Genomic DNA, 18,475 nt, shown 5'->3' with positions numbered 1-18,475 from the left:
CCCTCACCCCATTATACCACAGCTATATACATCCCCCTCACACCATTATACCACAGCTATATACATCCCCTCACACCATTATACCACAGGTAAACATCACCCTCACACCATTATACCACAGCTATATACATCCCCTCACACCATTATACCACAGCTATATACATCCCCTCACCCCATTATACCACAGCTATATACATCCCCTCACCCCAATATACCACAGGTATACATCCCCTCACACCATTATACCACAGCTATATTAGATTAGATTAGATACGTCTTTATTGTCATCACCCCAATTAGGGTGACAAAATTCAGTTTAGCATCCATCCAAATACATACATATAATAAAATACAAAAATGATCCACAGGTAATTTACCATAAAACTTAAGTCCCAATTACCCTCCCCCCATGACCCAAATTAGCATTTAATTCTAAAATGGCCCTGGGAAAAAAACTATTCTTCATCCTACTGGTCCTATTCCTTAGGCAGCTAAACCGTCTACCCGATGGCAGTAATACAAACAACCCATTAGCCGGGTGGGTACCATCTTTTAAGATATTATGCGCCCTACGCAGACACCGCTTCCGCTGAATGTCATCAGCAGAGGGGAGAGTAGATATACATTCCCTCACAGCATTATACCACAGCTATATACATCCCCTCACAGCATTAAACCACAGCTATATACATCCCCTCACAGCATTATACCACAGCTATATACATCCCCCCTCACACCATTATACCACAGCTATATACATCCCCTCACACCATTATACCACAGCTATATACATCCCCTCACACCATTATACCACAGCTATATACATCCCCCTCCCAGCATTATACCACAGCTATATACACATCCCCTCACAGCATTATACCACAGCTATATACATCCCCCTCACACCATTATACCACAGCTATATACATCCCCCCTCACACCATTATACCACAGCTATATACATCCCCTCACACCATTATACCACAGCTATATACATCCCCTCACACCATTATACCACAGCTATATACATCCCCTCACAGGCATTATACCACAGCTATATACATCCCCTCACAGCATTATACCACAGCTATATACATCCCCCTCACACCATTATACAACAGCTATATACATCCCCCTCACACCATTATACAACAGCTATATACATCCCCCTCCCACCATTATACCACAGCTATATACATCCCCCTCCCACCATTATACCACAGCTATATACATCCCCCTCCCACCATTATACCACAGCTATATACATCCCCCTCCCACCATTATACCACAGCTATATACATCCCCTCACACCATTATATCACAGCTATATACATCCCCTCACACCATTATATCACAGCTATATACATCCCCCTCACACCATTATATCACAGCTATATACATCCCCCTCACACCATTATACCACAGCTATATACATCCCCTCACACCATTATACCACAGCTATATACATCCCCCTCCCACCATTATACCACAGCTATATACATCCCCCTCCCACCATTATACCACAGCTATATACATCCCCCTCCCACCATTATACCACAGCTATATACATCCCCTCACACCATTATACCACAGCTATATACATCCCCTCACACCATTATACCACAGCTATATACATCCCCTCACACCATTATACCACAGCTATATACATCCCCCTCACACCATTATACCACAGCTATATACATCCCCCTCACACCATTATACCACAGCTATATACATCCCCCTCACACCATTATACCACAGCTATATACATCCCCCTCCCACCATTATACCACAGCTATATACATCCCCCTCCCACCATTATACCACAGCTATATACATCCCCCTCCCACCATTATACCACAGCTATATACATCCCCCTCCCACCATTATACCACAGCTATATACATCCCCTCACACCATTATATCACAGCTATATACATCCCCCTCACACCATTATATCACAGCTATATACATCCCCCTCACACCATTATACCACAGCTATATACATCCCCTCACACCATTATACCACAGTTATATACATCCCCCTCACACCATTATACCACAGGTATACATCCCCCTCACACCATTATACCACAGCTATATACATCCCCTCACACCGTTATACCACAGGTATATACATCCCCCTCACACCATTATACCACAGGTATATACATCCCCTCACCCCATTATACCACAGCTATATACATCCCCCCTCACACCATTATACCACAGCTATATACATCCCCCTCACACCATTATACCACAGCTATATACATCCCCCTCACACCATTATACCACAGCTATATACATCCCCCTCACACCATTATACCACAGCTATATACATCCCCTCACACCATTATACCACAGTTATATACATCCCCCTCACACCATTATACCACAGCTATATACATCCCCCCTCACACCATTATACCACAGCTATATACATCCCCCTCACACCATTATACCACAGCTATATACATCCCCCTCACACCATTATACCACAGCTATATACATCCCCTCACACCATTATACCACAGCTATATACATCCCCCTCACACCATTATACCACAGCTATATACATCCCCCTCACACCATTATACCACAGCTATATACATCCCCCTCACACCATTATACCACAGCTATATACATCCCCCTCACACCATTATACCACAGCTATATACATCCCCTCACACCGTTATACCACAGGTATATACATCCCCCTCACACCATTATACCACAGGTATATACATCCCCTCACCCCATTATACCACAGCTATATACATCCCCCCTCACACCATTATACCACAGCTATATACATCCCCTCACACCATTACACGGTATACAGCACACATACGGTATAGTTATATACAGCACACATACGGTACAGCTATAGACACGCGGAGATATGATTATACACATCATTATATAATATATATACTATAGCAGCCGGACAAGAGCCAAAGACCACACCCGCCCCTCTCCCATCGTCCCCTGCGGAAATAACAGCGGCCCGCCTACTTCATTTTATTTCCAATAGCCATAATAGCACACATAACAGGCAGGCTTCTCGTCCAATCACATCACGCGTTGTTTGACTGACATTGTTGCCATCCAATCAACGCTCACTTGGATACACATTCACGTATCCAAGGGTTTCGAAGGACTCAGGACCCAAACACCGCAATCCATGCCATACTGACGGGTGTGTGTATAGCCGGCTGACGGGACATACCAAGTGAGCTGGGAGGACGGGGGGGGGACATAGTGTACCAGGCCAGAGCTCCATACCGAACACCATGTCCCTCTCCACCCGTCACCCGTGACCAGGCTCAAACCCAATTCCCTCTCTGTTTACCTCACTCCCCCTGTCCCCTCTCCACCTCACTCCCCCTGTCCCCCCTCCACCTCACTCCCCCTGTCCCCTCTCCACCTCACACCCCCTGTCCCCTCTCCACCTCACAACCCCTGTCCCCTCTCCACCTCACAACCCCTGTCCCCTCTCCACCTCACACCCCCTGTCCCCTCTCCACCTCACTCCTCCTGTCCCCTCTCCACCTCACTCCCCCTGTCTCCTCTCCACCTCACACCCCCTGTCCCCTCTCCACCTCACACCTCCTGTCCCCTCTCCACCTCACACCCCCTGTCCCCTCTCCACCTCACACCCCCTGTCCCCTCTCCACCTCACACCCCCTGTCCCCTCTTCACCTCACACCCCTGTCCCCTCTCCACCTCACTCCTCCTGTCCCCTCTTCACCTCACTCCCCCTGTCCCCTCTCCACCTCACTCCTCCTGTCCCCTCTCCACCTTACACCCCCTGTCCCCTCTCCACCTCACACCCCCTGTCCCCTCTCCACCTCACTCCCCCTGTCCCCTCTCCACCTCACTCCTCCTGTCCCCTCTCCACCTCACTCCCCCTGTCCCCTCTCCACCTCACTCCTCCTGTCCCCTCTCCACCTCACACCCCCTGTCCCCTCTCCACCTCACACCCCCTGTCCCCTCTCCACCTCACTCCCCCTGTCCCCTCTCCACCTCACTCCTCCTGTCCCCTCTTCACCTCACTCCCCCTGTCCCCTCTCCACCTCACTCCTCCTGTCCCCTCTCCACCTCACACCCCCTGTCCCCTCTCCACCTCACACCCCCTGTCCCCTCTCCACCTCACTCCCCCTGTCCCCTCTCCACCTCACACCCCGTGTCCCCTCTCCACCTCACACCCCCTGTCCCCTCTCCACCTCACACCCCCTGTCCCCTCTCCACCTCACACCCCCTGTCCCCTCTTCACCTCACTCCTCCTGTCCCCTCTCCACCTCACACCCCCTGTCCCCTCTCCACCTCACACCCCCTGTCCTCTCTCCACCTCACTCCTCCTGTCCCCTCTCCACCTCACACCCCCTGTCCCCTCTCCACCTCACTCCTCCTGTCCCCTCTCCACCTCACTCCTCCTGTCCCCTCTCCACCTCACTCCTCCTGTCCCCTCTCCACCTCACACCCCCTGTCCCCTCTCCACCTCACACCCCCTGTCCCCTCTCCACCTCACTCCTCCTGTCCTCTCTCCACCTCACTCATCCTGTCCCCTCTCCACCTCACACCCCCTGTCCCCTCTCCACCTCACTCCTCCTGTCCCCTCTCCACCTCACTCCTCCTGTCCCCTCTCCACCTCAGTCCTCCTGTCCCCTCTCCACCTCACTCCCCCTGTCCCCTCTCCACCTCACTCCCCCTGTCCACCTCACACCCCCTGTCCCCTCTCCACCTCACCCCCTGTCCCCTCTCCACCTTACACCCCCTGTCCCCTCTCCACCTTACACCCCCTGTCCCCTCTCCACCTCACACCCCCTGTCCCCTCTCCACCTCACACCCCCTGTCCCCTCTCCACCTCACTCCTCCTGTCCCCTCTCCACCTCACTCCTCCTGTCCCCTCTCCACCTCACCCCCTGTCCCCTCTCCACCTCACACCCCCTGTCCTCTCTCCACCTCACACCTCCTGTCCCCTCTCCACCTCACACCCCCTGTCCCCTCTCCACCTCACTCCTCCTGTCCCCTCTCCACCTCACACCCCCTGTCCCCTCTCCACCTCACTCCTCCTGTCTCCTCTCCACCTCACTCCTCCTGTCCCCTCTCCACCTCACTCCTCCTGTCCCCTCTCCACCTCGCTCCTCCTGTCCCCTCTCCACCTCGCTCCTCCTGTCCCCTCTCCATCTCACACCCCCTGTCCCCTCTCCGCCTCACACCCCCTGTCCCCTCTCCGCCTCACACCCCCTGTCCCCTCTCCGCCTCACACCCCCTGTCCCCTCTCCGCCTCACACCCCCTGTCCCCTTTCCGCCTCACACCTCCTGTCCCCTCTCCGCCTCACACCCCCTGTCCCCTCTCCGCCTCACACCCCCTGTCCCCTCTCCGCCTCACTCCTCCTGTCCCCTCTCCGCCTCACTCCTCCTGTCCCCTCTCCGCCTCACTCCTCCTGTCCCCTCTCCGTCTCACTCCCCCTGTCCTCTCTCCGCCTCACACCCCCTGTCCTCTCTCCGCTTGACTCCTCCTGTCCTCTCTCCACCTCACACCCCCTGTCCCCTCTCCACCTCACACCCCCTGTCCTCTCTCCGCCTCACTCCTCCTGTCCTCTCTCCGCCTCACTCCCCCTGTCCTCTCTCCGCCTCACTCCCACTGTCCTCTCTCCACCTCACTCCTCCTGTCCCCTCTCTACCTCACTCCCCCTGTCCTCTCTCCACCCCACACCCCCTGTCCCCTCTCCACCTCACACCCCCTGTCCTCTCTCCGCCTCACACCCTCTGTCCCCTCTCCACCTCACACCCACTGTCCTCTCTCCACATTTCTTCTTTTTACCCATCCATGGAATACAGGGCCATCTCTGTCCCACTGCCTACTCATTAATGGGGATGTTATAATGAGGGCATATGGCAACTGGAGGAATACAAGAAGGTAGGGTGTCCACGTCCCATTTCTGGGCCAGCTCCGCCCACATGGCTGATGTCAGCTGCGGCACTGGTGTTAACTCCCATGCCGTAGAACCGTAGTCACAGTGACCAATAGGTGTTAAGCGCCAATTCCAACTGGATGATTGCCACTAAGCTCCATTGTTCACTGGATAACAGGCGCCAGATTACCTACAGAGATGCAGGGTGATGACCCCTGGTACGCTAATGTGGACAAATGTGCTCTCAGCCATTTCCCTGTAGCACCTCTGCTATCTGTCACCGGTACATTACAGTGGCAGCAGATGGGGATGGTGGTGCTCTCAACCATTTCCCTGTAGTACCTCTGCTATCTGTCATCGGTATGTTACAGCGGCAGCAGATGGGGAGGGTGGGGCTCGCAAACATTTCCCTGTAGCACCTCTGCTATCTGTCACCGGTACATTACAGCGGCAGCAGATGGGGAGGGTGGTGCTCTCAGCCATTTCCCTGTAGCACCTCTGCTATCTGTCACCGGTACATTACAGCGGCAGCAGATGTGGAGGGTGGTGCTCTCAATCATTTCCCTGTGGGACCTCTGCTATCTGTCACCGGTACATTACAGCGGCAGCAGATGTGGAGGGTGGTGCTCTCAATCATTTCCCTGTAGCACCTCTGCTATCTGTCACGGGTATATTACAGCAGCAGCAGATGTGGAGGGTGGTGCTCTCAGTCATTTCCCTGTAGCACCTCTGCTATCTGTCACCGGTATATTACAGTGCCAGCAAATGGGCAGGGTGGTGCTCTCAGTCATTTACCTGTAGCACCTCTGCTATCTGTCACCAGTACATTACAGTAGCAGAATATGGGGGGTATATTGCAGCCGCTGTAATATGGAGGGGGGGGGGGGGGAGATGTGGAGGGTGGTGCTCTCAGTCATTTCCCTGTAGCACCTCAGCTATCTGTCACCGGTACATTACAATGGCAGCAGATGGGGAGGGTGGTGCTCTCAGTCATTTCCCTGTAGCACCTCTGCTATCTGGCACCGGTACATTACAGCGGCAGCAGATGTGGAGAGTGATGCTCTCAGTCATTTCCCTGTAGCACCTCTGCTATCTGTCACCGGTATATTACAGCGCCAGCAGATGTGGAGGGTGGTGCTATCAGTCATTTCCCTGTAGCACCTCTGCTATCTGTCACCGGTACATTACAGTAGCAGAATATGGGGGGTATATTGCAGCTGCTATAATATGGGGGGGGGGGGGCTGCTCAGCCATTTCCCTGTGAGACCTCTATCTGTCACCTGTACATTACAGCGGCAGCAGATGTGGAGGGTGGTGCTCTCAGCCATTTCCCTGTAGCACCTCTGCTATCTGTCACCGGTACATTACAGCGGCAGCAGAGGGGGAGGGTGGTGCTCTCAGTCATTTCCCTGTAGCACCTCTGCTATCTGGCACCGGTACATTACAGCGGCAGCAGATGTGGAGGGTGGTGCTCTCAGTCATTTCCCTGTAGCACCTCTGCTATCTGTCACCGGTATATTACAGCGCCAGCAGATGTGGAGGGTGGTGCTATCAGTCATTTCCCTGTAGCACCTCTGCTATCTGTCACCGGTACATTACAGTAGCAGAATATGGGGGGTATATTGCAGCCTTTGTAATTTGGGGGGGGGGGGGAGAGAGAGATCTCTGTGAGATCTCTATCTGTCACCGGTATGTTACAACAGCAGCAGATGTGGAGGGTGGTGTTCACGGTCATTCAGTCATTTCCCTGTAGCACCTCCATTACAGCGGCAGCAGAAAGGGAGGGTGGTGCTCTCAGCAGACGGCACCCCTGAGGCATGAGCACAGATGGGTATAACACTTGTGACAGCACAGGTGAGAAGGTCATGGCATTGTACTTTGGAGAGAGCAGTTCCAGCTGGCACATGTTCAGGGTTAGAGGTGGAAGTACTCCCAGCATTACCCTGTCCCTGCATCACATTCTTGGTGCGTCTGCTGAGCTCATCTGACCTATTCCTGCCTCTTATTTGCATGGGAAACATTGAAGCCACTAGGTGGCACTATGCCATCAGTTGCATAGATTTGTGTAGTGTACATTGTGAGATTGATCCTGGGATGATGATAACAATAATAATACTCCTGGTGCTTTCCAGACATCAGAAATCCCACACGTAGGGGCCAATTCAGACCTGATGGTCAGGGTTTGGGAATGCGCAAACCCCCATAGGGAATGCCTTCAGCGAGTTTCCCACTGGTCCCGGTGTTCTCATCTAGAGGGGTGGTGGGCCTGGTCCCGGTGTTCTCATCCAAGTTGGTGGGCCTGGTGTTCTCATCTGGAGGGGTGGTGGGCCTGGTCCTGGTCTTCTCGTCTGGAGGGAATGGTGGGCCTGGTCCTGGTCTTCTCATCTGGAGGGAATGGTGGGCCTGGGCCCTGGTGTTCTCATGGCAGAGGTGCGGAGAGGACACTAATATTTGCGGCTAATATTAACCGCAAATATTAAGTATCACCTAAATGTATTAAAGGGAGACCGCAGCAGGAATCTCCGATCCCTGCTGCGACCCTCCCTGCAGCGCCGCCGGCCGCATCCCCCATTGGTTTCTATGGGGGATGCGAAGCTGCCCGATGTATCAACATCGGGCAGCCCGGATTCGCACCCCTGGGCTATCGCCATTCTGATATGGCGATAGCCCATTGTAGCCTATGGCTACACATCGCACTGCCCGAGCACTGCATGCGCACTGCATAACCACGCATGCGCAGACCCCCCTGGCTTCCGGCACCAGGCATCGCAGGGACGGGCTCCTTTTGGAGCCCTGTTCCTGCGCCCGGCAGATAATACATTGGGGCGAAATGATCGCGGGGCGGTAATATTCCAATATTCAGTGGTAAATGGGGCCCATAATGATCCTGGTTCATTACGGCTCAGACACACAGTATACGTGTACCAAACCCTGCCATCACATGGATGACAGCAGTGATGGCGCCACGCTGTGAGGGCTTGCTATTGCTGCCTACTTTGTACATATCTCTTACATCAGTGTCTGTCCGCTGCTCACATAGAATATTGGGTTCACACTGCGCTTATCAGTATAAAATGAGGTTCTTGTGTAGTGTCATGGTGGCAGGCTACGCTACGTGGTCAGTGTAGCCCAACAGCTGCCTAGCGTAGTCAGCATAGTGTCCCCATCAGGCTAGTCACCGTACTGTCCCCGGGAGCTGCAGCTCTGTCCCTGGCAAGTCTATTGAGCGCTTCTCACACAGCACCGGTAACCGCCAGATTCCCTGCGCTGGCGTACACCGGCGGAGAGGGGTTCATGCGGGTGCCGGCGGAAAGGTGCTCCATCTGTCTGAGACGCAGAAGCATCTCGGACGCTCCTGCATCTCAGTAATTATTGCGGCAGGGTATGGCAACCTGCCCGTGACCGCTTCAGGGAGACGGACAGGGTTAGTGGTTCGGTAGTGTGTGTGTCTCATGCACAATAAAGGGCGCATTTACCAGTGCTCCATGTTACATACTGGCAAATGCCTCCATTTCAAACCCCCACTATCAACGTCAGCCCAAAGCGAGGGGACGCAATACGCGTCCTCCCGACCTGTTTATACACCCACTATCCACGTCGGCGTGGAGATGATTTCATGTGAAGTGTGGCGAGCGCAGTGAGCCACCGAGCCTGAAGCATGGCTAGCGGATGCAGATTACTTCATGTGTATTCCGCATCCCTTCGCGGAGCTCACTGCACTCGCCATGCTTCAGGCTCGGTGGCTCGCTCCGCTCACCATACTTTATAGAATCACCTCCACGCCGAGGTGGATAGTGGGGGTATGAACAGGTCGGGAGGACGTGTACCCCTATGCTCACCATGCTTTGGGCTGGCGTAGATAGTGGGGGTGTTTCAGGAACACATTCACACCTGTCATGTCAGGCAGGATAAAATGGTTAATGGATCCCACACACTGTAATAAGTGTTGACTGACTACGCCAACTGCATAACGCTGACTGACTACGCTAACTACATAAGCTCCGGCTGGCCGCGAATGGGCGGGAACACTACGCTGATACTGACAGGGACGCTGCCTACGCTGGTCGCGGGAACACTACACAGATTCTGACAGGGACGCTACACTAGCTATGTAACTGCCGCAGTGAAACTACACAAGTACCTAAAATTATTTAATAATAATAATAAATGAAAACATGTGTTTTTTCAGTGGAGGAATCACCACTTATTCTATTACTCAACATTTACATTTATTTCTGTTATAGTTTACTATCTGTTACCTATAACAGAAATAAATGTACATGTTGATTAATAAAACAGAGTGGTGATTCCTCCATTGAAAAAACACGTTTTCATTTAATATTATTATTTATTTGGTACTTGTTTCCTAGCACGGCCACAAAGATCTTGATCGTGGGCATCGTGAGGAAAAATCGCGGCCATCGCATGCACTAAAAAATCGGGTGCGATGGTACCGACGCGATGCCCGCGATTTCCCCATAAGGAACAATGTTAAATACCTCAATTTACCTGCGATGCCCCCGATTTCCCATAGGAATCAATGTTAAATGGCTCAATTTACCCAAATCATCATAGGGAACAATGGGAAATGGGCCAGAAAACCCAAAAAACACAGCTGAACACTGAAATGTCCCCCCAAAAGTAGTTGACGCCACCCCACGATCAACGCGAACCCGAAGCGTGGCGAGCGCAGCGGTACGCGTCCTCCGACCTTTTCATACCCCCACTATCCACGTCGGCGTGGAGTTGAAAATAGAATAGTGTGGCGAGCGCAGCGAGCCACCGAGCCCGAAGCGTGGCGAGGGGACGCGGATACCTGTGAAGCCCGCGAAGGGACCTGTGAAGGTATCCGCGTCCCCTCGCGGGGCTCGCTGCGCTCGCCACGCTTCGGGCTCGCTGCGCTTGCCACACTATTCTATTCTCAACTCCACGCCGACGTGGATAGTGGGGGTATGAAAAGGTCGGAGGACGCGTACCGCCGCCCCTCGCGGGCTCGCTGCGCTCGCCACGCTTTGGGTTCGAGTTGATCGTGGGGTGGCGTCCACTACTTTTGGGGGGACATTTCACTGTTAAGGGGTGTTTTTTGGGTTTTCTGGCCCATTTCCCATTGTTCCCTATGAAGATTTGGGTAAATTGAGCCATTTAACATTGATTCCTATGGGGAAATCGTGGGCATCGCGTCTGGACCATTTAAGCTTTTTTTAGCCGCATACGACGCGACCGACGCGATATTGACTTTTTTCAATGTATTTCAATGGGAAAATCGGGGGCATCGCGTCGGTCGCGTCGCAGACCACTAAAAATGACACCCGATGCCCGCGATTGTGGCCGTGCTAGGAAACAAGTACCATTTATTTTTATATTGATAAGCGAAGTGTGAACCCAATATTCTTAGTTCTACACACTCATTGTTATGAGTCTATAACTCGCTTCCACAGGCGAGTTTAACACATGCAGCTCTTTTTTTTTCTTACAATATATGCATATGTTTTGTTCATGTATAAAATATCATAGAAATGTATATTTCTGTGACGATAAGTGCCGGAATGACAGAAAATCGCTGCTCACATATACGCTTCCCTGCTGCAGCTGGCTGTGACTAGTGATAGCTGTACTGAGAGATAAGCAGATCATTGTGTATAAGTCAGCATGGTCACAGGTAAGTGCATCTGACATATGTGGAAGCACTTACCTGTCTCTGTCCTGATTTATACACCTACAAGTCCATGTTGTGCATCACGCTGGCCAGTGCACCGAGGCATCTACAGCGTTTCAGTTTATAAGAGTTCTGGACTTTTCTGAAAGATGTATGTATATATATATATATATATATATATATATATATATAACAGGGTTGGATATTCCAATAAGGGCACTCACCAGTAAATCATGAAAGGTTTATTCAGGGTACATTACCAACCAGGCATAGTAGTCTACGTTTCGGCCACCAGGTGGCCTTTCTCAAGACAGGTCAGCTTAGACGTCCACACATTGCAAGAGTCAGGATACACTGACACTCATTCAGCAAGCTCCTTATAAAGCACTCCACTCTAATCATATGTAGTTCAGCTGTGTCTAGCTGTAAGGGTGCCCAGTGTGTTCATGGCCCCGCGCCCCACATGACCACAGCCTGGCTTCTAATAGGCTATACAGCGCTGCTAATGCACAATCTAAAATGGCCGTGCGTTTCACACGGAATGCGGTGCGTTCCACCGTCAAAACTACTGTTAAAACATGTGTAGCGTGATTGTGAGATGGCGATTTAGTAACAGAGGTGCTAGTCAGACCTCCTAGGTGGTATAGCTCACCTTACTCGCGTCTACTATATGTTTTAGGGGGCAAAGTTTCATATGTGCACATTTTCCAAGATGGCCGTGCGTGTCACCTCAAACGAGGTGCATTCCAGCTGTTATTAGCGCTGTCTGGTGGGTGGCTTTAAGTATAAAGAGCTGCAGCAATGTGTGTCAGTTTACAATTTGGTTAGTCCCAGCAATCTCATCCCAATAATCCAAGTCATAATTCATATTATATATAAAAAAGAAAAGCAAGAAGGAAAGAAAAGAAACATATTATAATAATAATAATATGGACATGGATATGTCTATGTAAGGTTTTTGACAATCTAGTATATCACAGAAATGTGTGAGCGCAAAATATTATATTTAAAGTTATAAACACATATACCATCTATATTTATATCATTGATTATACTAGTACTCATAATCATCTAGCAAAACTATGGCTTAAATGTCAAAGGACAAATAGAAAAGAAAGAAAAAGAACATCATGAGAACAAAATGTCTTGTCCTCAAATGCACAAAACTAGTGTGCAATTAAACGCGAGATGTACTTGAGGTCAGTGCCATCCTTTTCATCACACCACCACCGGTCACCAATACCTCCATAAATTTCAAAGAAAGCAATTTAATGGATTGTTCTCATTAAGGCCCCTGGGGGCAACCGTGTCCAGGTAAAAAATCCATTGGGCTTCACGTTGTCTCAGGGTCTTCACTCGATCACCACCCCTCAGGGGTACGGGGACATGGTCTATTAGCATAGATTTGATAGAAGCCACCTGGTGTCCGAGTTCCATGCAGTGTTTGGCTACTGGCTTGTCTGTTTCCCCCGTATCGAGGGCCAATCGGATGGTGTAGCGGTGGTTCGCCATCCACTCTCGAAAGGGGCGTGTCGTCATGCCAACATAATAGGCTCCACATGGGCATATTAGAATATAAATTACAAACGCCGATGTGCAGGTTAAGCGATGCTTGATCTTATACCGCTTCCCACTGTGCGGGTGTGCCACTGTGTTTCCTACAAGCATGGCGTTGCATGTAGTACATCCCTTGCAGCGTACACAACCTGGTTTACCAGATCGTAACCACTGGGTCCCCTTAGGGGTAGGTCTTCGTGTAGGACGCATCAGGATTTGCTGTATATTCGCATTTTTTCGATAAGCCATCATGGGGGGTGGAATTTTGCGCAACCTTAGTGTGGTGTCGCTTTCCAGAATCGGCCAATGCTTCTTATAAATTGCCTTAGCCCCATGGGCTGTATGGTCGAATGTATTGATGTGCACCAAGCGATTATCCTTGTCCTGTATAGGTTTAGGATTGAGATGACGGGCTCTTGCTTTTGTGAGGCACCTGTCAACTACCTGTGGCGAGTACCCTCTTTGTAGGAAACGCATTCTCATCTCATCGAGTTGGCTTGTTGCCAATGCCTCTGTTGAGTTGGTACGTAGTACCCTGAGGAACTGGGATATGGGTAGGCTTTCCTTGAGGTGAACTGGGTGTTGGCTTCTTGCTTGTAGCAAAGTGTTTCTATCCGTTGTTTTACGGTATAATGTCGAGCCAAGTGAATCTCCATCCCTAAAGATGGTCACATCCAAGAATGTGATGGTTTGGTGGTCGATGGTGTGCGTGACTCGGATAGGCTCAGGCACTGTGTTGAGACCTTGTAACATCTCGAAAAATGTCTCTCTTGTTCCGGACCAAATCAAAAAAATATCGTCTATGAAACGAAAATAACATAACAGTTTATCACCATACGGTGAAACAATATATTTCTGTTCGTAGTTGGCCATATACAAATTGGCATACGCCGGTGCAAGGTTTGACCCCATGGCGGTGCCGTTTACCTGCAAGTAATAATCAGCACCGTACATGAAGAAGTTTTTTGTTAAGACCAGCTCCGTCAGAGACATGATGAATTCAATGGGTGGTTGAGTATGTTTATTCATAATCAGGTGTTGTCTGATTGCCTGCATGCCATCACTGTGTGGTATTACTGTGTACAATGATTGTACATCAAGTGTAATCAACCATGTCTCTGTTTCGGGAAGTTGTACACTACGAATCTTGTCCAAAAAGTCGGACGTATCCTTGATATAGCTGGGAGTACTCAATACAAGTGGTTGTAGATACCTATCGACAAATATTGCCAACGGCTGCAACAGTGACCCCCGGGCCGATATAATTGGGCGGCCAGGGGGGCTGTCCAGCCGTTTGTGCACTTTTGGTAAGGTATATATGATGGGCGTTATTGGATGGTCAACCATCAACTGTTTGGCAGTTTTCCCATCGATCCATCTAGCCGATACTCCTACGGAGATGGATGTGTCAATCTGCACCTTAAGTGAAGTTGTCGGGTTCACAGTCAGTTTACAATAGGTGTCTTTGTCACTCAGCTGGCGTTTTATTTCCATGTCGTAATCGGACCAATTTTGGCTGGGAGTGCGGAACTACAGAAACTATATATATATATATATATATATATATATATATATATATATATATATATATATATATATATATATATATATTGTATTTTATTAGTTTGTTGCCTTATGATGAATGACATGAGGAAAATACAGCACCCTCCTTTATTCTCATTTACGTATGAGGTGACGTCAGAGGCTGGTGTGCTGTTAGTGATGATACAGGTGTGTCACACATGGATGTATGAGGTGACGTCAGAGCCTGGTGTGCTAATAGTGATGATACAGATGTGTAACACATGGACGTATGAGGTGACGTCAGAGCCTGGTGTGCTATTAGTGATGATACAGGTGTATAACACATGGACGTATGAGGAGACGTCAGAGCCCGGTGTGCTGCTAGTGATGATACAGGTGTGTAACACATGGAGGTATGAGGTGACTTCGGAACCCGGTGTGCTATTAGTGACGATACAGGTGTGTAACACATGGACGTATGAGGTGACGTCGGAGCCCAGTGTGCTATTAGTGATGAAACAAGTGTGTCACACATGGACGTATGAGGTGACGTCAGAGTCCGGTATGCTATTAGTGACGATACAGGTGTGTCACACATGGATGTATGAGGTGACCTCAGAGCCCTTTGTGCTATTAGTGACGATACAAGTGTGTCATACATGGACGTATGAGGAGACGTTGGAGCCCGGTGTGCTATTAGTGATGATACAGGTGTGTCACACATGGACGTATGAGGTGACGTCAGAGCCCTTTGTGCTATTAGTGACGATACAGGTGTGTCATACATGGACGTATGAGGAGACGTTGGAGCCGGTGTGCTATTAGTGATGATACAGGTGTGTCACACATGGATGTATGAGGTGACGTCAGAGCCCGGTGTGCTAATAGTGATGATACAGGTGTGTCACACATGGACGTATGAGGTGACGCCAGAGCCCGGAATGCTGTTAGTGATGATACAGGTGTGTCACACATGGACATATGAGGTGACGTCAGAGCCTGGTGTGCTAATAGTGATGATACAGGTGTGTAACACATGGACGTATGAGGTGACGTCAGAGCCCGGTGTGCTATTAGTGATGATACAGGTGTATAACACATGGACGTATGAGGTGACGTCGAAGCCCGGTGTGCTATTAGTGATGATACAGGTGTGTAACACATGGACGTATGAGGTGACGTCAGAGCCCGGTGTGCTGTTAGTGATGATACAGGTGTGTAACACATGGACGTATGAGGAGACGTCAGAGCCCGGTGTGCTGCTAGTGATGATACAGGTGTGTAACACATGGAGGTATGAGGTGACTTCGGAACCCGGTGTGCTATTAGTGACGATACAGGTGTGTAACACATGGACGTATGAGGTGACGTCGGAGCCCGGTGTGCTATTAGTGATGAAACAAGTGTGTCACACATGGACGTATGAGGTAACGTCAGAGCCCGGTGTGCTATTAGTGACGATACAGGTGTGTCACACATGGACGTATGAGGTGACGTCAGAGCCCGGTGTGCTGTTAGTGACGATACAGGTGTGTAACACATGGACGTATGAGGTGACGTCGGAGCCCGGTGTGCTATTAGTGATGAAACAAGTGTGTCACACATGGACGTATGAGGTAACGTCAGAGCCCGGTGTGCTATTAGTGATGATAAAGGTGTGTAACACATGGACGTATGAGGTGACGTCAGAGCCCGGTGTGCTGTTAGTGATGATACAGGTGTGTAACACATGGACGTATGAGGAGACGTCAGAGCCCGGTGTGCTGCTAGTGATGATACAGGTGTGTAACACATGGAGGTATGAGGTGACTTCGGAACCCAGTGTGCTATTAGTGACGATACAGGTGTGTAACACATGGACGTATGAGGTGACGTCGGAGCCCGGTGTGCTATTAGTGATGAAACAAGTGTGTCACACATGGACGTATGAGGTAACGTCAGAGCCCGGTGTGCTATTAGTGACGATACAGGTGTGTCACACATGGACGTATGAGGTGACGTCAGAGCCCTTTGTGCTATTAGTGACGATACAGGTGTGTCATACATGGACGTATGAGGAGACGTTGGAGCCCGGTGTGCTATTAGTGATGATACAGGTGTGTCACACATGGATGTACAGTATGAGTTGATGTCGGAGCCCGGTGTGCTATTAGTGACTATACAGGTGTGTAACACATGGACGTATGAGGTGATGTCAGAGCCCGGTGTGCTATTAGTGGCGATACAGGTGTATAACACATGGACGTATGAGGTGATGTCAGAGCCAGGTGTGCTATTAGTGATGATACAGGTGTGTAACACATGGGTGTATGAGGTGACGTCGGAGCCCGGTGTGCTATTATTGATGATACAGGTGTATAACACATGGACGTATGAGGTGACGTCAGAGCCCGGTGTGCTATTAGTGGCGATACAGGTGTGTAACACATGACGTATGAGGTGACGTCGGAGCCCGGTGTGCTATTAGTGATGATACAGGTGTATAACACATGGACGTATGAGGTGACATCAGAGCCCGGTGTGCTATTAGTGGCGATACAGGTGTGTAACACATGGACGTATGAGGTGACGTCGGAGCCCGGTGTGCTATTAGTGATGATACGGGTGTGTCACACATGGACGTATGCAGTGACATCGGAGCCCGGTGTGCTATTAGTGATGATACAGGTGTGTAACACATGGACGTATGAGACGATGTCGGAGCCCGGTGTGCTATTAGTGACAATACAGGTGTGTCACACATGGACATATGCAGTGACGTCAGAGCCTGTTGTGCTATTAGTGATGATACAGGTGTGTCACACATGGACGTATGCAGTGACGTCGGAGCCCAGTGTGCTATTAGTGATGATACAGGTGTATAACACATGAACATATGAGGTGACGCCAGAGCCCGGTGTGCTATTAGTGATGATACGGGTGTGTTACACATGGGCGTATGAGGTGACGCCGGAGCACGGTGTGCTATTAGTGATGATACGGGTGTGTCACACATGGACGTATGCAGTGATGTCGGAGCCCGGTGTGCTATTAGTGTTGATACGGGTGTGTCACACATGGACGTATGCAGTGACGTCGGAGCCCGGTGTGCTATTAGTGTTGATACGGGTGTGTCACACATGGACGTATGCAGTGACGTCGGAGCCCGGTGTGCTATTAGTGATGATACGGGTGTGTCATACATGGACGTATGCAGTGACATCGGAGCCCGATGTGCTATTAGTGATGATACGGGTGTGTCACACATGGACGTATGCAGTGACATCGGAGCCCGGTGTGCTATTAGTGATGATGCAGGTGTGTAACACGTGGACATATGTAGTGATGTTGGAGCCAGGTGTGCTATTCGTGATGATACAGGTGTGTCACACATGGACTTATGAGGCGACGTCGGAGCCAGGTGTGCTATTGGTGATGATACAGGTGTGTCACACAGGGAGATCTGCATCTCTCTATCTGTATATCTGCATCTCTCTCTCTCTGTATATCTGCATCTCTCTCTCTCTCTCTCTCTGTACATCTGCATCTCTCTCTCTCTGTATATCTGCATCTCTCTCTCTTTCTGTACATCTGCATCTCTCTCTCTCTGTATATCTGCATCTCTCTCTCTCTCTCTCTCTCTGTATATCTGCATCTCTCCCTCTCTCTGTATATCTGCATCTCTCTCTCTGTATATCTGCATATCTCTCTCTCTCTCTCTCTCTGTATATCTGCATATCTCTCTCTCTCTGTATATCTGCATCTCTCTCTCTCTCTCTGTATATCTGCATCTCTCTCTCTCTCTCTCTCTCTGTATATCTGCATCTCTCTCTCT

The 18,475-nt window shown here is 50.2% G+C and overlaps 2 protein-coding genes across 10 annotated transcripts in view; one reads left to right on the top strand and one right to left on the bottom strand.

The window, feature by feature from the left end:
- Positions 1-2,989, bottom strand: part of M1AP (meiosis 1 associated protein) — a 41,991-nt gene extending 39,002 nt beyond the window's left edge. For 3 of the 4 annotated variants that reach the window (XR_014472894.1, XM_083179073.1, XM_083179090.1), the window contains exon 1: positions 2,939-2,989. The gene's annotated coding sequence lies outside the window, so the exon portion shown is untranslated. Of the gene's footprint in view, positions 1-2,880 lie in introns of all 4 variants that reach the window. The other variant, XM_083179081.1, reaches the window with a different exon arrangement.
- Positions 2,990-3,139: 150 nt separating this feature from the next.
- Positions 3,140-18,475, top strand: part of LOXL3 (lysyl oxidase like 3) — a 95,294-nt gene continuing 79,958 nt past the window's right edge. For 2 of the 6 annotated variants that reach the window (XM_083179027.1, XM_083179021.1), the window contains exon 1: positions 5,545-5,929. In XM_083179027.1, the coding sequence (XP_083035153.1) occupies positions 5,905-5,929 (25 nt within the window). In that variant the 5' untranslated portion in view covers positions 5,545-5,904. Of the gene's footprint in view, positions 3,236-5,544; positions 5,930-18,475 lie in introns of those variants that run through there. The other 4 variants (XM_083179063.1, XM_083179057.1, XM_083179043.1 and 1 more) reach the window with 3 other exon arrangements.

Source organism: Crinia signifera, chromosome 1 (genome assembly GCF_055691185.1).
Source record: "Crinia signifera chromosome 1, ASM5569118v1, whole genome shotgun sequence".
NCBI lineage: Eukaryota > Metazoa > Chordata > Amphibia > Anura > Myobatrachidae > Crinia > Crinia signifera.
This window is presented reverse-complemented; position numbering and strand designations above follow the sequence as displayed.